Source organism: Aulostomus chinensis, chromosome 14 (assembly GCF_037954235.1).
Source record: "Aulostomus chinensis isolate RoL2024-O1b breed Wild chromosome 14, RoL_Achi_v1.0, whole genome shotgun sequence".
Classification (NCBI taxonomy): domain Eukaryota; kingdom Metazoa; phylum Chordata; class Actinopteri; order Syngnathiformes; family Aulostomidae; genus Aulostomus; species Aulostomus chinensis.
Window position 1 is genome coordinate 7,248,882 of NC_141333.1, and position 24,698 is coordinate 7,273,579.

General features: G+C 41.7%; 1 protein-coding gene and 1 non-coding gene across 2 annotated transcripts in view; one reads left to right on the plus strand and one right to left on the minus strand.

Annotated features, from left to right (window-relative positions):
- pde4ba (phosphodiesterase 4B, cAMP-specific a) overlaps positions 1-24,698 on the minus strand; it is a 155,897-nt gene that overhangs the window by 119,235 nt on the left and 11,964 nt on the right. The window contains exon 3 of the mRNA XM_086225579.1: positions 11,315-11,409. Coding sequence (XP_086081705.1) covers positions 11,315-11,356 — 42 coding nt within the window. The 5' untranslated portion in view covers positions 11,357-11,409. The remainder of the gene's footprint in view (positions 1-11,314; positions 11,410-24,698) is intronic.
- Positions 21,762-21,837, plus strand: LOC147249575 (small nucleolar RNA SNORD66). The gene has a single exon (XR_015119399.1). It is a non-coding gene; the product is annotated as a small nucleolar RNA SNORD66 (small nucleolar RNA).

Genomic DNA, 24,698 nt, shown 5'->3' on the forward strand with positions numbered 1-24,698 from the left:
CGTCTCACGCTGAAAATACATCATACCGATAAGAACAGCGTCTGCTCACCTCCTTAAGTAGTTCACAGAAACGCACTCACACGTCTCAGCAGCACAGTCACATGGCCACATATGCAGAAAGAAAGAAATTTCAAAACAGTAATGTGACTTTGACACCTTGTCAACACATAACTTGTGTCAGTACATACAAGTCCCATCCGTCACAGCTTCTGAGATTCAACTCACCAGCTCAAACGACATTTGGTTATTTGTTCCGACAGCAACCTTAGGAGACCTTTTGTTTCCAAGTTATGTCTGACTCGCCCTCATTTTCATCCTCTCAAGTTCAAATGAGCTAAGCTTATTTGGAAAGCAGGAAAGAGTAGACAGAACCCAGGCCACAAACACGTCTGACCACGGTGGACGATTGCCGCTATTGACGTGCTCTGAGTTATGGCCTCTCTTTTAGTAAAGTGCTCGGCAAATGTCAGTTCAGAAACAGTGTATTTGCCCAAATAAAGAGCATTAAGCCTGTGCAAACTCATGCATGTGCTTTATCAGGCGATTATGTGATGAATATGTAAAATAACCCTGTAGGACAAAAACACAACATTACAGCCAATGACATTTCAGAAATACATCACATGTTGTAATTTGCGAAATGTCATTGACTTTTCTCAAATGTTGTGTTTTACCCTTCAGGGCCAACATACTTGCATATACTTGGTTATAATAAACATACTGAGGGAAGGCGTGCGAATGAAAAATGTCAAATAACTAAATCATGCCATACATTGCAGGGCACTCTATGGGCTGGTTTTTATCATTTGTTTGTTTGTCTAAGTTAGGATTTATGCAAAAGTGTGTATACACAGATGAGAAATTTAAATCAACATTCCCTGCTCCCCAGGTGGATAATAAACATTTGCGTTGTTCAGATCTGTTTTTGTTTAGCAGAATTCATCTCAGGACATCTATATGAGTGGCATTGTTCCCCATTTGTCAGCTGCCCCCACCGACACCCTAATCCTGCTCTACTCTTGCCATTTCAGCACCCAGGCAACAAAACAACAGGGAGGAAATGAAGAGATGAGCTGAGAAAACAACACCTGCTTCCCATCAGCGGTAGGGGGTTGACAGAGAGGGAGGCCGGAGCTCGCTGGTGGTAAGGAATGGGCAGGGTGTGACAGGGTGAATAGTGAGTGCTGGGAGGGACCAGCTGGAGCAGGGTATGAGGGGAGGGCTCGCTGAGACGGGTGAGAAGAGCAGAAGAGAAAGTAAGTGAGAGAGTGAGGTTGATAGAATGATAGAGGTGTAAAGAGGGCAGGGGGTGCTGGGAGAGTGACTGAAAGAGACTGATTACTTGAGTATCAAATGAGACATTCTTCCACAGCTGAGTACAGCTTGCAGCATATGCACACGCAGTCATGAATTCACACTTTGCCTTTCCTGCACGAGATGAATAGAATCGCCCTCCTGGGCATGAATATTAACTACAAGCACGGACACACATACGCCGGCACGCACGCACGCACTTGCTGCTTCAGGGGTTGTTTTAATGGATGAATAAAGTAAACACATGGATTAGTTGATAGAAGACATATAGTTTACATAAAGTCAAATAGCGACTCTCCCTGCTTGTAAAATAGCCTTGTTTTCGTCTTCCCTGTGTATCTTCTGTAACCCAGCGTGAGGCACCCTTCAGCATCCATAGGAGACGACTGAATGAATGCAATGTAAACCACTTCTTATCTACTGTATGTGTGGTGCATTCTGCTTTCATCTGACATCAATATAGCATGAGTGTGAGTGTGAGTGAGTGCGTTCTTGTACTTGCTACATATTGAGGACTAGAATACATATGTAACCAACTGAGTGAGGACATTTTTGGAAAGTGAGGACATTTTAGCCGGTCCTCACACCTTCAAAAGGGCTGTTTGAAGGTCAAGACTTGGTTTTAGCTTCAAGGTTAGAATCAGGTTCAGGTTAGGTTTAGGGTCAAGGTTAGGGTCAGGCAGTCAGTTAAAATGGTTAGGTTCAGGGTGAGGGGCTAGGGAGTGGATTACGTCAATGAAAGTCCTCAAAGATATAAGTACAAGGGTGTGTGTGTGTGTGTAAGGAGACCAGGCTGATGTTGTAGATAGGTCTTAAATATTCCAAACTTTGCAGCAATTTTTCCACGGCAACTTTCTAATTTGCACAAAACAACTTTGTGGGAATTACAGACATTGGTCCAGACGGAAAACACTCACTGTGGCACAAACATTTTCGTTATTTTCTACCATGTATCAAATCTATGCTTAAAAACAGGTTCAGCAGTAAAAGTAAATGGCTAGGGCGAGGCACTTGATTGTTTGGGTTTAAACAGACTTTTGTTAGGATCAGGACGTATCGGCTAGTTAGTTTGGTGCCAGATCCTATCGGCCATGTTGCACGCTGTGTGAAGATGAAAACAAAGTCAGGGAGACATCCAGGGATCCAGCTGGTCAGTCACATGAGTTATCACTACTTTATAGTTCTTCTGAACACGGTGTGATTATGGGAAGGTGATTTGCTTTACATGTGGCCATTTTTGTAATCTTGTTTACTTCAGTTGAGTGTCTTGTATTCTATTGAGAAGAAACAAATCTATCAGCATAATGTTTTACATGGTTTGTGTGCTACAGCAGAGTTACAGTTAGCTTGTCAGCTTTGAATAAAAGGCCACTTCAGGAATAATAATTTCATTCAGTTTGATTGATTTGGTTGCTATAAAGCGATGAAACAGATCCCTGAGGTTGACAGAGGAACAGGATATTAATAAAACTGTTTGGTGATTTACTATCAGCCCTTTCTTTCTTTCTTTTATCATCTTTCTTTAACACTGTGAAAGAGTCCAATCACCCCCATCCCCCTTTCTGACAAGAGATAAAATAAATTGCCTCCTCTCTCTGTCTATAGCACAACATGTGACAAGTGATAAATTTAACTTGTCTGAGGACTGAGCACAAAAACATGTTCAGGGTACTTAACTGAAGACAATTTTCAAGGCATTCAAGCATCATTTATTCTGTATGCAAGCACAAACTTAATGTTGGAGTGACAGGACGGGGATCTGCGACAACGGATGAGAAACAGATTGTAATCTGGATTGAACGTCACTTCATCTCTCTCTTCCCTGCCCCCTGCTCAAGGAGGACACTGGTCACGTCTTTACAGGTCATCAGTGCTGTGTGTCTGAGCGGCGTAACCACAGAGCGAACCCTATAACAAACACATCAGTAACACTGTCAGTTTAAAGTAGATCAATGGGACGATCCTGACATCATTCTTCAGTGGCCACTGATATTTGACAAGAGGCAATTTTGAAGATCAACTGTGGTTTTGCTGAAACCTGGCAGAATTTCTTTCTTTCTTTTTTTTTAATGTCAGCAAATTAAATCTTTTTTTTTTTTTTAGTTGAGAGCGCGAGCTGATATTTAATAAAGAGAGGCGCCTTGAGGAGAAGTTTCAAGCTCAGCTTTTGCAGCATTTCAACATCATCAGGGAGGGTGTGCTTTACCTCATCAATATGATCTCTTTATCAATACCTAATTTTTGTCTTTTCTGTTTTTGTTTGACTGAGCTCACTTAGACAAATTCAGATTAACCATGTTGACATGGCAACAAAGTCTTAAAAATTGAATCATAAAGAGAAATCATGGTGATTTTCAATACAAGCCCCTTTTTCCCCCCTTGTGCTCCTTTACTCTCAGCATTATCACTTTGCATTCTATCGGCAGTTCTGAAAATGTCACCGGGAGATGCATTTATTTAGCATCCAATTTTATAATTCTTTGTATTTACATCCGAGCTTGTAAAGTCTGTTTCAGTATGAGGTCATTAGTGTGTGTGATGAATTAGTGGGGCAGGTGCTCGGTCTATACATCACGATGAGCAAGTCCATAAGCTTTTCTACATCCATGTACTAATTGTGATAGTGGTGACGAGGCTCGTGCGTGACTTCTCTTTTCCACAGTGTGACTCATAAAAAGGAATGTTTACAACAAGTCACTCGAAACACCTGACAAAAATCATGTTTATACATTTTTCTGGTAGTTTTATTCATTGATGTCAGATCAGCCAAAACCTTGCCTGGGTGTCCGGATAACAAACTTTGTTTTAGATACAATATGATAAGAGTGAACTATAGCAATAAAGGACATTAAGAGCATTTTATGACAGATAAAATAATATTATGATGCAAATAAAGCCTTTCAAAGAGAGGTTAACTTTTAGTTCTGAAGAATATTCAGTCAGACATTGTGATGTGAAAAATGTGAAAATATCCTAAATAAATAAAATTAAACTTGTAAAAAGTTGTTCACGTCAGTGTGTAAACAGGCATGTAAATGCAAATGGTAATACATTTAAATAAAATCAGCAGAATTATTCATAAGCCAATATCATCCTTACCTTGACAGCAGGCGTAGCACAGACAACACTTTAATATCAGAGTTAGTGTAGTGCAGTCGTAAACTGTGCTAAACAAACACAAATACTTCAGGACCGGCTTTTTTTGTTCTGGTCAAGATAGAAACGCACCACCAATAACTCCGCCTCATTCTAAGACCAAGACTCAGAGGTGTACGGTCATCTACACGTAGGCACTGAGTGAGCTGATGACAAGCACTTCAGGGGGAAACGTGAAGGAGCCTACAGAATCACACGGAGTGCAGTGCAAGAGCATCCTCAGAGAATGACAAGACTGAACAACACAGGGAGATAGACAGGAGTGAAGTGCAAGAGGCCAGAGTTCATCAATGCCCAGGGTACCACATGAGAGAGGAGTTACTGTTGCTGTGGTAACAGCCTCACTCCCTCTGACCTGACACCAAGGAGACAGGGGTGAATGAAAACAGACCTGAGTAGAGCTGACGGGAAGAGGGAAAGTGTTGAACTGTTGCTTTTGCTCGCTAAGATTCAGCCGTCAGCTTCCGAGCTCTCTAATTGGAGAATGAACAGCTGTTCGGTTTGACCCACGGTCCCACTAAACACAAGCTGAGAGAGCGAGAGAGAGAGAGAGAGAGAGAGCGAGAGTGAGAGCGAGATTCTGTAGAATGACAGAGATTGAAGCCAAAGGAGAGAACGTGACAGGGAAGTGCAGCAAAAGAGATTAAATATCAGAAGCAAGGATAAAAAAAGGGGGGGGGGGCGCTGGAAGTAAGAAGTCATACTGGATAAACGAGATCACAAAATCAACCATCAAACAGAACGATTCAACAGAGTGAAACAAATCTCAACAGAAAAGTCAGATCACTAGTTTTGCCAAAAGTATTTTAACCCCATTTAATGATCATTGACAAGACGCAAGCTGCTCCGTAGACCAAAGAAGACAATGAGATCCAGTAGCAATGGAAATGATGATGCTTAGCTTGAATTTATGTGTTGTTGGTATCCATCCACTGACAACCAACCAGTAAAAACACTAAGGCTGCGTATGTCATCACAATATATTGCAACGCCAGTAGAACAAAATGCAAAACGCTGCGTACCGACTGGCTAGTCCACTAACGTGCATGTGTGTATTACATCCAAGCTGCAGCTCTGCTCTAACGTGGTCCACCGCCACAGTTTATCTGACTGAAACAAAGACAAAGACAAAAACTGAATTCCTCTTTCAACATATTTACTGAACTACACAAGTTTGAAGATCACATCAAAACTACGAGGTCATTTCCTCTGCAGGCTCTGAACGATGAGACTAATGTGTGCACGGACACATGTCCACGCGTCTCCTCTGGGACAGATTTTAATTGAATGTGCAAAAGGTTGGTCGAATGCATAGAGCACCGGACGCGCTGTATCCTCATGAGGAGGCAATTATTCCGACACACAAATAAAAATGCAGAGTCACATATAAATGGTGGCAGCGTGTGTTCAAGTGCCGTCGGAGTCGGAGCTGATCACATCCCGGCATGTTGGCTGTGATCTGCATGGGAATGAGGTCATTGGGTCGGTGGGGCTCGGACACTTTATTGAATCCATCCACTTCACGGAGCACCTCAGTCTGATGACAAACACTCTCGCCAAGACACACACTCATACATGAGCGTGTAAAGAATGAACCCTTGCACAGTCTTAGTCACCCGCATAAACACCCTCACTGTGTGTACCTCTGACACCCCCCCCCCCCAACACCCCCAAATTAATCCAATCGGAACGTTATTAGCTTCATGATGAGCTAAATCATCAACACAAACACTCGGGCATATCTGCACACACTTTAAACACTCCATTTTAATCCCAGCTAAGTATCACCCGCTAAAGCAAATCCCTTCAGTTAGCACAGAAATCCAATAACAACGTCCTCCATCAGCACCCTTGGCTCAACTCATTCACTCAGCACTCATCTGCAGAGGCAGGATTCGATTTATTCATACACAGATCATACGTAGGGCCGTTTTTATCAGTTCAAGAGACATGTGCTCAGTTTGAAGGAAATTTTGGGAACCATATGCTCATTTCTTATGTAAGAGTTACACACCTCTCACAGTAAGGAGAGGGCAGTGAGCTGGTTTAGCCTGGCTCTGCTCAAAATCAAACGACTGCCTCCTAACACCTCTAAAACTCTCAAATACACTGCATCTGGTTTGTTTTATTCAGTTTCATTTTGGGGCTGGGTATTATCACCTAAAATGTGTGTTGTGGATTTTGTTTCTCATCATTTCCTCTCCAATTGTTCATTGCCAGTTCCCCCTTCCAAGCTCTCCTGATCATTGCCCCACCTCCCCTGCTACCCCGGGAGCACCAGATAGACTCAAACATGCTTCCTCCATCCATATCTTTTCAAATGACAGCTCGAGGCTTCGCCAGTAGAAAGTAGTGCACAGGAAAAGAGATGACTGCACTACCCGGGCGCCTCTATGTTGGTAATGAAGCTTGAATGACAACAGTAAGTATCAACAGTGTATTTTTGTTTGGTAGTTATAGCTCTATTCTTTACTATTTTGCATAACTCACATTCTACAGACATATTTTAAGAATATTTTCTGAACCAAACTACAGCACTAAGATGTGAAGGGTTTTGTTTTTTTGTTTTTTGGTAAAAAGGCTCAAATGAAGCCGTGCCATTCAAATAAAATCCAGCAGGAAGCACAGTGTTTATCCAATCAAGCGTAATATGCAGTGATGTATGCAGATGCAGTCGTCTGTCTGCACTCCGTCTTATTCCACCCTGATGTTTCACTGCTCATATAAACTCACAATATCGTCCTCGTGTCTACTTGATACATATAAACTCAATCGATCACGTCCGTGTCGGTGTGTATACAGTATGTATGGGGTGTGTGTGATGAGCAGGACCATACCGTGCACAGGGAACGTAAATGCTCAATTTTCCACTCCACTGCAGCCTAATCACAGCAAGAGCAGGGCTGAGGAAATCAATACACCGCACGCATCTTTACAATATTAAATAATAGACTAATAATAAATGATATTTGACATTGTTGCACCTCCACAGATAAGTCAGTGTATTAAAAACACATCCTCCCAATCCAGGGATCAACTAGTCAGTGCTGTTAGGTCTAAATCAAACTGTAGGGCTAATTCCTACTGGAGAAACTTCTACACTGTTCATAGATCACAGCAGATATTCTACTTCTCATTTTTAATCCATACGGAAGCAAAAAGACAATCCAGCTGGATGAGCTTTGCTGCTAAACTGTGAAAGCTGTTGCCAACCTCTGAGGACTTCTCTACCGGGTGCCTGGTTATGTCACTGTGGCATCAAAACATTTCATTCAATCATTTCAACAATCATTTCTTGCCGTCCTGCTCACACTTACATCGGTGGGGTTGACAGGCTCATTCATTCAAAGCTGTGCTTATGTCAAAGAAGGCCCAGATGAGGGTGAACTGCTCTGTAATGCTCTCAGAGCAGATGGAACTGCTTCCTTTTTTTTTAGTTTTGCATTCACTGATTTAAAATATCTGTATTTTGACAGAATGCTTAGAAGAAGAAAAAAAACTCTTCCAGATGAGGTAAAAGATCAAAGAGAGGAAGGAAAATTATTTAAAATTAACAACGTGAGAAACAGGCCGATGAAACAAAAGAGTTGATAATGTTCAAACTCTCATGCAGTGAGAAAGCAAGAGACTGACGAATGCACACCCACACTTTCAGCTATGGACTATTTAAGTACCAGACACCCACAACCTCTGCGAAGTGCATCTGCATGTGTTTTATAGTAGAACACATAATGGATGAACAGTTGCAGCACATATTAGGTCCCCCAAAACAAAAACTACTACTAATCCCTTCGAACTAACACTACGAGATGTTGTGGTTCGACTAGCAAAGGACAACATCAACACCTGTGGATACCTTACAATCAACGGTTTAAGCAAGCACATACGGTGTCATGTGATAGGGATTAATTCTACCATCAATATTACAGGAGAAGCGCGCACACACACACACACACACACACACACACACACACTGCTCTGTGCAGCAAACGATAGCATAGCTGCACTTCCTACACACAGATAGAAAATATCACACACATCCATCATGCAGACTGAGCTGAACACAGTTCCTTGTTTAGAGGGTGCAGTTTTAAATTACAAATGCTGAAAACTTTTTTTTAAAGTAAGCAAAAGGAAATTTTAAACAAAAAAAGAGCAAACTCAAACTCGGAGGTGTTGCTGGTTTTTCCATTCTGGCCTGTACTGTAGATGCAAGATGGAGGGCCCCATGGAGGAGGCCCAACTCCTTTTGTAGGTATAAACGGTTCGTAGGCTAAAATACTATTCCAGCTGCATACGTGATTATGCAGATTGAAAACGAAATATATTTTTCTTTTGAAAGACTAGATCCTACACAGGTCACCTTTAAAACGACATGATTGTGTGGATTGTGTCGTCTCGAACTGCACCGGCGAGTTTAAACATCAAATCACACACAAATATATACAATCTGATTGTTAGAACTAAGAGCGAAAGATCAAAAAGAAAAACAAAAAAAAACCCTACAAAGCAAAACAGAAACAACAAGCCTTTGTGTAAAAAAAATAAATAAATGCACGATGGGAGCAGACACAGCCAGGAAAAACACTGCAGAAGACTGTCACAACAGAGGAAGGATGACAGTGAGGAACGACTGAGCGTTGGGAACAAAGCAGTAAACCATTATACCCTGCTGTGTATGCAGAGAACTGCTTATCTGGGTTTCCCTCTGTCCTCGTGCAGCTGAAGCTCAAACTGAAAACCACAGGCTGAATTTGTCACTTGAAAACTTGCGTCCTCATCGTTCATCATGTTCACTCCTCAATGAAGTCAGTCAGGGATTTTCCAAGATACAGACATGAACGGCAACAATCTTAAAGGCACCTACCAAACCTCTGTCAGTGAATGATGACCCAGCCGTTGGCACTACAGTGTCAATGTATTTGAAATCTTACGTATCTATGACGACATCCCTGGACAATGCAGTTTTCGGTTACCGCGGGTGGAGCTTCTCCTACAGCTGCAGCTTCAAATTCAAAGCATTTAACTGGTGAAACACTCACTGGTGAAAGTGTTCGTCAGCCAACTTAGCCTTGAGTGCCATCGTCTACCAAGAATGTGTCCACCGAACAAGACAGCGGTTATTTTCTGCATTGTTTGACAGCAGGTCAATTTGAAATATTGGAGAAAGTATGGTGGAACAAGACAGAGAAGCAGACACAGCGAGCCACAGGCGACAGGCTAGAAACTCCTCAGTGTCCTGACCATCCCTTTCACTGCTCTTTGCAGAATCGCACCATGTGACGGAAAAAGGCCAATTATTGCACAGCACCTTTACTGAAATGACAATAGTTTGTTTTGCTGCCTCAAGAATTCAGGGACTTGGCACTCACTGTTGCCGACCGGGTGTCACCAAATCACCCAGGTTTAAAATCTTAAGGATTAACTACAACTGTGACAAAATCTCCTTATAATATCACCGGAGTTTAACAACTTCAGGTAAATATATATTTTCTATAACTAATAAAAGAGACAAAACTGTTGTTTACCGTTTCTCATTCAATGTCCCGAAGAACCTTTTCTTCCTGGTAAATCTGAATCTTTCCAAAGCTTGGAAAATGGGTTGATACTTCCCTTCCACTTAAACACTTTCCCTATGTTCATCTATTTGAGTCAGTCTGAAATAATCATGTTTTAATATTTTCAATGGTAAAATCTAATTTCGTCACAGTTCTTTTATACCCCGCGATATATGAGAAAGTCAAATTATTGTTGGACTTTTGAAATACATTTAAAACAGCTTAGGGCAACAGAAATCATACTTTTCATAGTCAAACAAACAAATCTGGATGATTCAGTTGGGAATCAAATTACTCCTGCGTGTATTAATCAACCCAGCGTTCTGCGAATGTTCTGTAAGGTCCACTGCAGATTTTAACTTGGAAGCTAAATGAAATGGTACGGTCTAAGAGTGCAAAAATAACAGATTTCTGGAAAAACAGACAAACTTAGTAAAGTCCTCTGCTGAGGAAGTGGTCTGTTTTTTCTTAGTATTTGAACTGAAGTAAGATGCTCAGTATAGACTGATGTCACACATGCAGGCGATGCAGTCCTAAAGCAGACATTGTATGAGCCGGTAAGCTCAGACATACACCTGGTGGGAGGCATCAGGAGGCCGCCTCCAGTCACTGTCAATTTTCACAACTTTTTACCAGATGGTTCCAGAGGGGGGCTGCACGGTGGTGCAGTGGTTAGCACTGTCGCCTCACAGCAAGAAGATTCCGGGTTCGAGTCCCGGCTCGGGCACGGGATCTTTCCGTGTGGAGTCTGCATGTTCTCCCTGTACCTGTGTGGGTTCTCTCCAGGTACTCCGGCTTCTTCCCACCATCCAAAGACATGCAATTGGGGACGAGGCTGATTGATGCTCTCAATTGACCGCAGGTATGAATGTGAGTGTGAATGGTTGTCTGTCTCTATGTATTGGCCCTGCGATGGACTGGTGACCTGTCCAGGGTGAACCCTGCCTCTCGCCCGTAGATGCTGGGATAGGCTCCAGCCCCCCCGCGACCCTTAATAGGAATAAGCGGAAGACAATGGATGGATGGGTTCTAGAGGGTTGCCAGCCGGCTTGGCTTCCAGTAGCGTTGCAGGGTCGTAAAGATAATACAGCATACAAAACACTACATTTCTAAACAAAACCTGTTATCATATTCCTGAGGAGACATGTAAAACATATAAATTCATGTGAGAAATTAGATAACATGCTGTAGTGTTGCAAGGGTTTAGCTTTGAGGAGAAGTCAGTGATGATATGTGTCCGCTATATTCCGTGTACTACATGATTTTCTTAGGACAAGAGGACTTACATTGTTGGGAGACACTGTGAGGACACTCCGGCTCTTTCTCATCTTTCCTTGAGTATCTCCCTCACTGTGTAACAGCGGCAGCTTCACATGCACACCTAGAAGCCAAAAACACAAACACGTTATTGTTCTCTTGAGTGTGTTTTAATTGTGTTGCATTGGAACACGATCTGTCCCAAGTTGATTTTTTTATTTTGCAAATCGCAGCAAAACTAGTGGGTCGGAAATTTTGCCTGCAATGCCTTCTGGGATAGTTAGTTAGTTAATTCATAGTTAACTCTTTAAGAAAATTACATACACGTTTTTCATTCGGTTTTCTTCCCATCTTTCTCCACAAAATCAAATACGTTATGGTCCCTATTCACCTGCTCACTGGTTTGCTTGATTTAAAGAATAAAACTCTATATCGGGACTTCTTTTTTTTTTGTTTTAATTAGACATCAGTTCAGAAAAGAACGGGAAAATGACTTCCAGAACCAAACGAGGTGCACCAAAAGTGGGCAGTGACTGCCGATCTCTGTTAATTAAGTGGACCAATTTAAGCGTAAATCATGCGACGACCAGCTATTTCACGCTGATGTTCTACGTGAAATGACCTTGAACATTTCATCTCAGGACCGGGACACAGCACACAGAGCAGCAGCAGAATCAGCATTGCATCCAGCCATTATATAAGCTTGTCTTTCCTATAACTTTCATGTTTTGGGTTTTTTTGGGTGGCGGGGGGGGGGGGGTGCTATGAATGACTGTTTATCACAGCTTACTTCAATCAGCGTTTAGAGTAGCACAATAGATGGAAATATTGGGATGTTAAAATTGTCTGTGGCTGCCTGTCTGGTGAGCTGGCTGTACGAATTACACTGTCAAGAGTGTGACAAGTGCTGTGACTACAGGAGACATGATGTACCATCCTCTTGTCACAACAAAACCAAGATTGCAGTTACCATGTAATCTATTCAGAGCAGCTTATAAGTGGCATCAATTAAGGACAGCTGAAGTATCACAGCTGCAAAACCAAATACTAGGGAGTGGAGATGAAGAGAGAAGATGACAAGAGAAACAATAGTAACACTGAGTTGCGTCAGATTTTCAACAAAATCCGACGCGTAATTACATTTGAATGTCTTCCCAGTTTCAAAACACAATAGCAAAATTTCATCCAACTGTACTTGATCATCAAAAATATAAAGCATCATACTGAAAATTGATCCATTAGGATGCCATTTCATGGAATCACAAGTCCAATCAAATCTGTCCAGAAAAAGAACACTAACAGCTATATCCTGTCAATGGCCTAAAATAATTACGAAGCCAGGATCTGTAAATGAGGCGGCACGTGGTGCAGTGGTGGTCAGCACTGACGCCTCACAGTAAGAAGGTTCCAGGTTCAAGCCCCGGCTCCAGCACAGGATCTTCTTGTGCAGAGTCATGTCATGTTCTCCCTGTGTCTGCGTGGGTTCTCTCTGGTTCTCCGGCTTCCTCCCACAGTCCAAAGACATGGAAGAGGGGACGAGGCTGCTGGGATAGGCGCAACCCTTAACAGAATAAGCGGTAGAAAATGGATGGATGGATGGATGGATCTACAGTTGCACTGAGATCACCACCAAAAGCTGGTCACTTAATCCTTATAATAATATTACAAATCTTTCCACCAAAGTCCATCAAAATCTGCCCTTTTAACAGGCTAACAAGTCAATGATGATATTATTTGCTTGTCAGAAGTCATCTAGAATTGTTGCCAATAGCTCCAAATTAAAGTCAGTGGATTTTTTTTTTTTTTTAAACTGAAGAACATCATTTCCCATCTGATGTTCTCAAATAAACTTCTCATCCATCTCGTCTTTATGAGTTCTCTCTTTGGCTTACAGGCAAATGATACTGTTTTGTCCCTCAATAACACATGCGAATGAATCAGCAAGCTGATGAGACCTAAATCAGCCTTTAATGATTCATCACACTGAAACATCCCCCCCCCCCCTTGCTAATCATTCAAGATCTGCAAACATGATAGACTCTGCAGCCATTCAGTCTCTGTAATAAGCCAATTCAGTCATTAAATGACTACCAAGAACTCCGAAGTTCCTTCTGTGACCTGGGTTGTTTTCTGTTCCCCTCAGTAGAGGATGATTGGAGGGTGGGAAGCAGTAGAAAAAAAAGGGTTAAAAAGGGAGGACCAGACAATACAGTGGGATGAATGAGAATTTTGAAGAGACTGTTTTGAGGAGGATACACAAAATTAGAGGAAGAGGGAGGTTAGAGGATGGGATTAGACAGGATTGAGGGCCTCAAGCAAACAGGTCAGACAGGATTTAATGATATCAAGAAAAAAAGGCAGTAGGTTAAATAAAAAGGGATTAAAGAACGATTAGGAAGAGGAAGAGAAAGGGAAAAATCAGATGAGAACTCCCGAGCTGCTGGCAGACAGGGAGATGTAACAGTTGGGAGATGGAATATTTACACGGTAAGAAATTGAATGGTAAAAGACAGTTGGTGCCCTTGAAGCAGACGGACGAGAGTGTTTGCACTTGAACAGGCAAGCAGGACAACCTCTTAGCACCAAGGAGTGATGACTATTACATGAAAGAGAGAAAGAAATTCTTCTCACATATTCCCGCTGCTCCGGGGGCTCATTAGTCAGCACTGCCATCTTTCACAGATGAAGTTTATTAAAATGTGATTTGCAGTGTCATTAGGCTGAAAAACTTACAGACACCTTCACTGTTCACTGCTATTTAAAATGTCTTCCATGGGTTAGTTCCTGGGATAACTCAAGGGCATCGGCACAGATGGTTAGGCAACATAGGCTCACTTCCTTTTTAGGGCTGCATGATAACATCGGTGTCAGCAAGTATTGGTCATTCTTTTTTAGATATTGGTGTCGGTATCCATAGGTGACATTCCTGGATTTCTTTGCTCATCATCAGTGATGAAGATACAACAAAGACAATAAATTTACGGAGATCTTCACAATGTATTCTCTCAAAGATATATGGGACCTTTTCAAATTCACTATCTTTGCCTTTGTTTTTCGGTGTATGTAAAATGTCAGTATCATTACTTTTTTATACAGATAATACCCAAATATAAAATATCAGCCAAAACGTATATCGTGTAGCTCTGCTCAAATTTGTATCTCATCTAAGAGCTGCGTGCCTCCAAAACAGTCACTTTAAAAGACGTTAAAACTACTGAAATGCACAAAAATTCATTTATTCAATTTAATCAGTCCCTCTGAGTATCATAAAACATAACACTTAGGATCCAAACTTTCCATTTTAATCTCTGTAATTGCACCAACATCAAATTCTCCCTCATATTTCTATCTTCTGAAAGAAAGCAGAGAAAGAAGCAGTATTCATAAAAACGTGTTAGACTATTTATCCTTGGGATGAGCTCCTAAATGATGCAAATTAGTTCATTAAAAACAAATAGTCTTTCATATAAATGTCACTGAGGAAATGATCGGTGGCGTGGCTTCTCTGTTGGGATGTCAATCAGTTCCAGTTTTCAGCGTTAGCAGGTAATTAGTGCGAGCGGAGAGGACATTTGAGAAGGAGCAAAAGGCAATGAAGATGAAGAAAGCAGTTTATGAACACAGCTTAGAGTGTGTAACCTCAGGGGATGGAGCACAACAGTACTAACAAGGTGTATGGTTTATGTGTGTGTGTGGGGGGGGCATCCTAATTAGTGCCACTTATCCCTAATGAACAGCGTTAGCACAGACAGGTGTGGAGGCAGACAATCGTGACCCTTCAAAATGACATGTGCGTGTGCATGGCAACGTCACGCAAAAGGGGTGGAGCGTCCTTTTTGTGTCACGTTTGTTCATTCTGACCCAAAGTTCACACTACAAGCACTACGTTTTCCTAGAATGAGAAAGCTTTTTATGACTCTGCCACTTCTTTGGCTTACGGTCAAAGTGCGAGGTTAAAATAGCGGAGGCGCCTGCGGGGAGCTGCCTCCGATTGACTGGGAGAGGGAAATATGAAGCTACAAATTACATCTTAGATTTTAGATGATTTTGTTCTCATGTTTACAATAATAACAGTATTGTCGGGGTCTGGGATCACAGTTTATGAAAACTGTCTTGACTTGACATTGTAACTGTGAAATGTGCAGCTGGAAAAGAGAAACAGCAATCATGGTTTTTAAGAGTCTTGACTCAGTTGCATGTGAAACCCCACAATCATCTCGTCCTCTCTCCACGCATAAACTGCAACACATTCCCTCCTTTTCTATGTTGTAATCTTCATCATACAGCCGCAGGATGTCATCTGTCACTTGAGCTTAAATGTCATCTTATAATTGGAATGAGGAGAGTTTCTTTTAACCTGCTACGGATAAAGTTTTACATGTTGCAGCCCTATGATTTACCATTTTGAGAGGCACAACACTTGCACGCAGGTGTGAGTAATAAAGTCTCATAATGTGCAAACTTAACGGTGGATCCATCCACTTCTGCTGCCTGCCTGTCAGCCAACCATCTCCTCTCTCAAAGCCATCAGGCAGGCAGTCAATCATAAACTATAAAACTTGAGAAGCACAATTCCCCAGGAAGCAGCTCACAGGTGTTTAATTTCAAAGGATGGGAAGGGAGACAATTTGTGTGAAAGTCACGGCGAAATGTGACAAGGCATTCTGTCACATCTCATCTTGTACTTCTTAGACACTCAAGTTCACATGCATCATTGGTGGGAGGATTCAGCCCACTGTGGAGTGTGTCAGCCTAATGGAGCGGATAACAAGCTCTCTGGCTGCTGCCCACCCTGATGACTGGCTCAGTGGGACACCTGACACAGGAAGAGACAGGATCTGAGCAGCTGGCTGCCGCTCCAACTACCAACCTCTGGTCAAATCCTAGAACTGGACATAACATCTGCTATATGGAAGTATTTCATCACATGAAACACATCTAAAACATTCCTGGGTTAGGATATCATGTGGAAAAGTTGTGCTTTATGTTAAAGTCTGGCACCATAAGTGCGTCGTGCGTCTGCACAAACTGCTGCAGTGGGAACATTCAACAAAATGCCCTTTATTCTCAGTGGAAAAATGCAGTATGTTAAGATAACTGTGTCCGGTTCAGTTCAGGTACAACAAGGACTTGCTAGGGTCGTTGTTTCAATCAAAATACAGAAGAATAACTACATAAATTAAATAAAATGGCAGCAAACATCCCAGCGTCTCACTCCTGGCTTCTGGCTCAACTAAGGCAAGTTATAAGTACGAATTGATTGAGAGCACCCAGAGTATTTTAGCTTAATATGTTTTAAGACGAAGAATACTTTAAGAATACTGGGATAAGCGTTAGTTCATGTGTTTGTTTTACTTCAATTATGAGCAGAATGTAACTCAATAACAGCTGCTGGTATGTCAAAGAAGTCTTTTCTGATAGAGGCCTGTGCTTTGTAATCCTGACTCGGCTCTTTGTGTTTTGGTCAACTGCTGCTGGATGTAATTATTTTCACACAAGTTACTGCAAAGACAATGTGCATGTGCCTGGTATAAACGCATCTCACAATTGGTCAATTCTTTCATCTTGGAAATTACTTGAAGTTAGAGCATGAAACTGTCTACACAACAGACATTTAAGTCTTTTCTGCCTTTTGATGGGACTGTCTTTTGGTTCGAGTGTCTGTATGAAGAGGTGTTTCAAGGACATCTCGGTATGAGGCAACCAATCTGCAAAGCTGACATGCAACGCCTTTGAGAGAGAATTTGTTTCCCGCGACTAACTAATCAAACGGTTCAGAATTGTACACGCTGCGGCTGACAGGAACATGTAGCATCTAGTCCGTCTGCACGCATTCATTAATTCACTATGATCTGTCATGCTCTTGCATCATACCAGTGGACCAAAGTGCAACATTAAATGATGTGTTGACAAAACCTGTTGTCATAAAATATGAATGAGGAATCTTGGAAACATGTTTTTTTTTTTTTGCCTCTGATCCGAGACCAAGTACACAAAGACTGTGCTGCTGTTGCAAAGACTGATTTTCATTGTAGGATGACTTCTCTCTACATAATACAGCTGCGGGACCAGTATTTTACCCCTGTAATCAGAAATGAGTCACACATTTGAGGACGTGACACTTGCCTGACAAACACGGATGAGAACACTTGACGAAAAAAATGAATTCATTTTTCCAAATATTGAAATATATATTCAAATATAAAATTCGTATTCAAGGACTGTCAATGGCTCAAGTAAGACGAGAAGATTGAAATCCAACAATTGCAGCTCGCTAATCAGTGACACATCATTCAAGACTACAAAACCTACAAAAGCAGCTCATCTTTGGACTACACACACGAGCTTGACTTCACCTACGCAGCATTGAGGTTCAACCATAGGCTAGGAACAAGAGGTCGATGAGAAAAAGTTATCAAGCGGCAGAAAACTGAAGTAGCAGAAGCCCATGACTAACACACGACTCATTTTATTAGAGAAAAACCTGAGTGACTCAGTGAATAGGCGCATTATTGTAATGACATACATTCACATGACACATTCGTATATCTTTAGAAATGTTGTGACACGTGATTTTTCAGCTCGAATCCGACCAATGCCCAGCAAAACACTCAACAATTCAAAAAAGTAAAACGTTAAACAACACACACAAAAATGGCTGTAAAATTGCCAGCATAGTAGTCTCGATCACAACACAGGTTATGGCTTACATCACAAGTATTGTACGTTAGTTTGAAGTACAACACCTGAATGACAGCAGCCTAAACACTGAGGTATGCGGTTTACACAGGACAATGCAATCACAACATGTCCACATATAACAACAGTTTGAATACTGTTGCAAAATATTGGTAGAAATTCCCTAACATTACAATTCATGGAAAATTTCCACCCCTTTGCTCCCCGAATCCTGAGATATCAGCCAGTCAGCTACTTGTATTCTGATGAGTTACTTCCTTGTCAGACTCAATTACACAATTTGAAGAAGAAATTTCAACTTTGTGTCGGATTTTGTGAAATTTCAGATTTAGGTAAGACGAGTTGGTCTTAATTTTCATCGGAGGCATTGTTCAGCAACTCTTATGATTTCTGCTGATTTTTTGGCTCACTGTTAAAAAAAATAAAATAAAAAATACAATTACAGCACCATAACGGCGAAGGATGATCAGAAATGAGGAGCAGAAAAGGTGTTTTATTTAACTCCTTGCAGGGTTAAAAGAAACCAATTTCAATAAACGAATGCCCAAAATTGTTTTATGATTTCAAATTGTCTTTATCCATGGTGCTGCAGCGCTAATCCAGTTTAACGCTCATGGATGTCCAAGAAAATGTCCTTTGAAAGCCGAAATGAAAACATGACAGTTTTGTAAACCCAGTGTTGAGAACGCTTTTCTATGGGCTAGTTACATAACAAGAGGATTTTCTTATTGCGAGAAGATGTACGCGATGTCTTTTATACCTTTGCATTGTTCCAGATGTATTTTTGACATGAATTTCGTGCCTGAGGGTGATCCGATGGTCCAAGCCACTCCCTCGGAGAGTTTTGACAAACCTATAATCCTGCTCACTAATTGGACAATGATTAATGTACACAGAGCCAAAAGAGAGCCAAGAAAACATCCACTAGAGAAGATGCTTTAATCATAGGTGGTTTGAACTAGGATTCAGACAGTCAACTGCTTCCACTCGAGCAAAGATTTGGTTCATGACACCCATAATGAGCAGAGATGAAACGAAACAAAAGAATTATTTCACTGGAGGTCTGTTTTTTAGTCTTTCAAAGCACGTCTCAGCCCACGATCGCATAAAAGCACACAAACTGTGAAACCAACACCAGATTCAAGGAATATTTTGGTGAGTAAATGACAAAAAAAATGTTTACCTGAGATAAATAAAGTTTATGATTTCACCAATTTCACAATAACGGTCTTATTTTCGTCATCATATAGCAAGTCATTCACTTTTGGAGGCAATCTGGATTAAATTATAGAGCCTGAAGAATGTTTTGGGCCAGTGTTCTTGATGGAGTTCCATCACATTCCTTTAATCCACATGAAAATCTTGAAAGAATGAAATATTCTTGATCAAATTCTGGATCAGCTGTCAGGAGAAGCTGTCAGGAAACTATATTCACATTCACATGCCTCCCTTGCAGAGCTCCCCAAGTGCTTCAGATTGGCTGCAATGGTTGACGTTATACTGGCATCAAATCTACCCCATAACTATGAAGTATCACATAGTGGAGCAATCGGAGGACATGTGTCCTATAAAGTTTATATCTGGGTGACTTGGTTCTTTTTTTTTTGGACAAAGAGTCCTGCTCAGATGCCAAAAACTGCATCATGGTAATGAGGACAGCCAGATGGAGACCAAGTTTTGTGAAAATCTCCTTGTCGTGTTTGTGTAATCCAGCTGATACAGTACAACAAGCCAGCATGGCAAAGGTGGAAACACAGCCTCCTTGGTGAAGGTGAAAATGACACCCATTACTCTCAGCTCAGCTCCTCTCATTCAGGCGCAGTACATTTACTTCTTTGCTGTTCTCAGTCACAGTACATACAGCCCAGGTCAACAGGACCTATCACTCCTCCATGGACGCAATCCTACATTTGTTTGTTTCAGGTGTGATGGCTCCGTCATGTGATTTTGACAGCTTAACAGATGCCAAAGCCCTGCGCAGGTTTCAACACTACAAAGATGGACTGCACATGTCGGCATACGTATCACAGTCACAACCAAGTAATCGAATAGGGAACTGTGTGATGTTTTCATGTCGTCAAGAAAATGAATGCTGCGCCATTTGCACCTCTTGCTCAGAACAAGGGATTATTAAATAGATCCATCACACTTCTTATGCTAGACTCTGCACACATGACAAAGGATTCCAAGTCTTTCTCCTTCAAGAATTCTAGACACATTCATGATCTGCACACATGCTTTATGGTGGTGGGATATATGTGAAATAAGCCCATCATTCTGCAGCCTACAGCATCTGAAAGCCTCCCACATGAGAATAAAGGAGAAATTCACTGAGAGGTCAAAGCAGTGGAAATATATTCAATGCACCTACGTTTTCTACTGTTCTTCACAATTTTTTTCCCAGCCCTGCTTTACTCAGCCCGTTGAACAGAAGGCTAATCTTACCTAAAGACACAACTGAGCCTTTAGCGCATATTATTCATTGCAGCATCTTTACCTACGGTTCCGCCAGAAATGTAGGTGATTTTAAAATACGATGGCCATTTCATCATTTGAACGCTAAGGTCCTGAACCAGCAGACGAGCAGCTCAACACCAACGAGCCGTTAATCTACAGGCTCTGGAGGCGAGTCCGCTCTCTGGGGGTCGTCATCCTCTTCTTCGTGGAGATCAGAGTGAGACAGACAGTAGCGCTCAGGGAGCTCCTAATGAGCCAGTAAGTCTGTTTCTCCAAGTTTCTCATTCATTCACTGTCCTCCACCGTTTCACACCCCTAAATGGATGTTGTCATTCCAAGCACACACAAGTCCTGCTTACACTTCATGGCAAAGCAAAATTCAAAATGAATGTGTGCATCTGCAAAACTTGGAAAATTGCAACAGAAAAAAAGAAAAAGAAATGCAAACTAGTCGCATTCAATGAACTGCGAATAAATTGGGCCACAGAGACAAAAAAAAAAATGCAACAATTTCCCTCAATAAGTCAGTGACAGCTTTTTAAAGAGTGGACTACAGACAGCAGAGAACCAAGGATGTGCCATCGTACCAGCCCAGCCAGGCTGATCAAACGGTGCAGGTGAGTGGATAGCAAAAATGGGAAGCTGGTGTGTGTGCAGATGAATACAATAAATTATACAAGAGTGCTATTAGACCGCAAGCTAGGTATAAATCAAGAGTAGTGAGCAAAGTGAAGCTGCTGAAACTTCTCGGGGAAATATAGGTTTGTTTACCATCTTCACCAAAGCCAGAAAGATTGATACACTTCCCTCCTCTGTGCAAGAGTTGACACCCACAGAGAGCAGTTAGAGACTGTTAGACAGTTCGAAATTACAGATCTGCATAATCGTTTTTCTTAATATCCTTTTACACATTTCTAGACCACTGTGGTGCATCTGTCTGCAAAACCAACCCAAGAAAATCATCAAGGGCTTGACCCTCAATAATGATGTGCAGCTAAACAAAGCTGTAAACGCATGGAAGCCCTCCCTAAAGAAGGCTTCATCTGTCAAAGGTCCAGAGAGGGCAAAGACTGAGTTGTGCTCGGGCTTCTGCAGAGCATATTCAATAAGCTGGCGCCTGAGAAGCTCCAGATGCTGACTAAACAGGCGATGGAGCCTCCCATCGATACGGAGGAGAGGCTGGTGGGCTCCGCCAGCCTGGTCTCTTGAGAAGGCCATCTGTGAGCTCCATGTCTCAGCCACATACGGACAAATGTGCCGCTGTCTGATGGAGGCATTTATCATGAACATTTCTTAAACTTCATTTTTGGAAATCGTTTGCTCCACCGATGACTTAGTTGTGTCATACGTGTCTGGACCACTGACTGCCCGTGACAGAGATGAGGACGTGAAGGACGACACACACCACTATTCACTTTCTGTTTAACAGATTAACAGTCTGATTAAGATTAGAAAGCCTATGCAAGTTCTTCAATACTGCTGGAAGGACTTGGATGACCAGAATGCCAAGGTATGAATCCATGAGCTCCTCTACAGCTGGCTGGGTGGTTGATGAAGGAAACGATTGATCCTAATGTAATATGAACTTTATTGGTCCAAAGTTACATTACTTTTTCTCCAACTGACCTTTATTCTTGAAAAGAAAAACGTTTTTCTTCATCTTCGTCACGCCCTCATGGATGGCTCTTCTAGTAAAATAGAAAGGTCATCACGGAGGGAAAGAAATTAGCATGGATTGATATGAAATAACTAAATGTGAAAGAGTTTACACATTGTTTATAACCATCTTTCTCTGCCATCAACTAATTGGCTGCCAAGAAGAGAGGTCGAAGGTCCAAAGAACATAGGAGAGATTCACAAGAAGGCAGCGGAAGAGGGGAAGAGGCAAGACACAAGACTCCAGCAGCACCTCCTGCACCTCCAGGAAAGAGGGCAGCGACAGAATCTGAGAGGATGAAGGGGGCCCTGGCCCTCCTGCACATGTGCATAACTGCCATCAAGCTGAAGTCTGCAGCCAGAGGACAGCGATGGTGTAGCTGTTAGATTTTGTTCCTGTCTGTTAGTCAAACTTAACAAAGAGTGAAAAATGTTAGAGTGCTGCTGCTTGAAAAAAAGACAGGTTGAATTTGTGGCAGAAATGAAAAAAACAAACAAACGAGGTATTATACAGGGGAGACAACAAGCTTTTGTTCCTCCGTGTATATCGTTGATAGCGGAGCTCCAACTGCTCATCATGTGAGAGGCTGGAAACATCAGAATCTGGTGAATCTCAGTGGGGGCTTTGGGCCAGGAGGAATAGGGCTCAAACTTCCCTTTTAGTTGATGTTGCTGTGGGTGACTAGAACACTACATCTTGAACAACCTTGTGTTTGCTGATGGGAGTGTCACTCCAATTGTTATTACTCCTATTATTAAATGTGTCTGGGGAGTGAGCAAGCCAGTGGATAAAGGTAACTGGGTCAGAATGAACTCAAACCACAAACAAGCCACGAAAGAGTTTGCAGCCGGACTTGTGTCTTGGTGTGATTGCTTTAGTCTGCACCCAAATGCAATTGCTTGTTTAACATCAGTCCAAATGAAGTTGAGTTTGCTTCAGCCAGATTAAACAAAGCAGGAGTACAAACAGCACATCCTGGAAGAAACTGACTTTTAACAAGAGTTGAGACTAAGTAAAACCTTGATTAGTCCAGTGTCCCCTTTTTTTTTTTTTTTTTTTTTTTTTTTTAAATCGCCTTCCTCAAGCTGAGTCACGATGATAAAGAATTGCAATCAGTGTAAGGTCTGCACTCCTGTTCAGCACGAACGCCCAGAGCAGGGACTGAACCCCACCGGCTCCATTATAAAGACAAAGGAAGAAAAAAAAATGGAGGACTAGTTGAGAGCCATCACTGTTCACTATGAAAGAAGGCTCCTCAAACAGACAGAAGCTGGGCTTCAAACAGAGTCAAATATTTGATTTGATTGTTGCATGGTTTAATAGTATCTTACATGCTTGAGGAGCCCTTTAAATTCCTAGTGCAAACGAGGATTTTTTTGTTTAACCTTGCCTCCTGTTTGGTTGAGTATCTGCACACACACACACACACAACTAGCAGTGTTCACGGGTGGGAATTAGGGTTAAGGTATATGTCGGGGTGAAAAGATGCAGCTTGGGACTTCACATGTAACAGAGGAAGCATGTGGTGGTAGCTGGTAAGCGCTACCGCATGCCATTTTTACACACAGTCTGTAAATTTGACATGGGATTATGTACATGCGATCAACCCACATTTGACATGCCAGACTGCGGTCATGGGTTAATCCCAAGCTGTCGCCATTCACAAGAGACTAGAAATCCACAGCTGTATTTCCATACGTAACCCAGTTAAACCACGGAATTACAACTGAGCAAAGACATATATGGATTACATACGGTATATTAGCTACACAGATTACGCGGTTCAACAGAAACGTTCATCAGGGTGTAGGGGAATGGGTGTGATTTTATGAATTTTCCCGATTTATTGTTCGGCTTCACACTTCATATCATAAAAATTCAAAAACCAACACACTACAATACGGTCAGCTGACTTATGGCTTAAAAATTGAGAGGGAAATCCTGCAATAATTCCACAGTGTCCCTAATGTGATCGTATTATAACCCTTGCAATAATCCTGCTACTGCATTTTTACCACTTTATACTAAAAGCTGGGAGCAGACTGTGAATGTGTTCGGAGCATCCATGAATAGAAGTTTCTCTCACGTCACTGCATCAGTCTGAAGCGGTTATCATCTTTACATTGTTTGTGTAGAGCTTGTCAATAACTGCAGAGGAGTATTGATTATACAGCTTTTCATCGGGTGAGGTTGGCTCACGGGTCGGAGGACCTTCTTGACACAAACGTAATCGATTGTTGTTATGCGGGACATTTTGAGTTGACGTTAGGAGAACAACCACAAACATCACTGATAAAAAAAAAAAATTGTATGTGCTGATTTCTGACCACCAGGTCGTTGCTTGAGTAGCAGCTAACAAACCTACAATGACTCCCAACCTCCATTTTGAAACTGAGTCCAAAAACAATCCCAATTCCATTACTCCATCTACTGCCTGAGGAAGCTGACTGGCTTGAACCATTTGAGTTGTATTAAGAAGATGTAAAAAAAAAAAAAAAAAAATTTACTAAGTCAAATGTGCAACACTCATAATTGAATATAATTTACTTCGATGTCCAAAAAGGAAATTTTCAAATCTTGAAAATGCAAAGTTTTCTTTA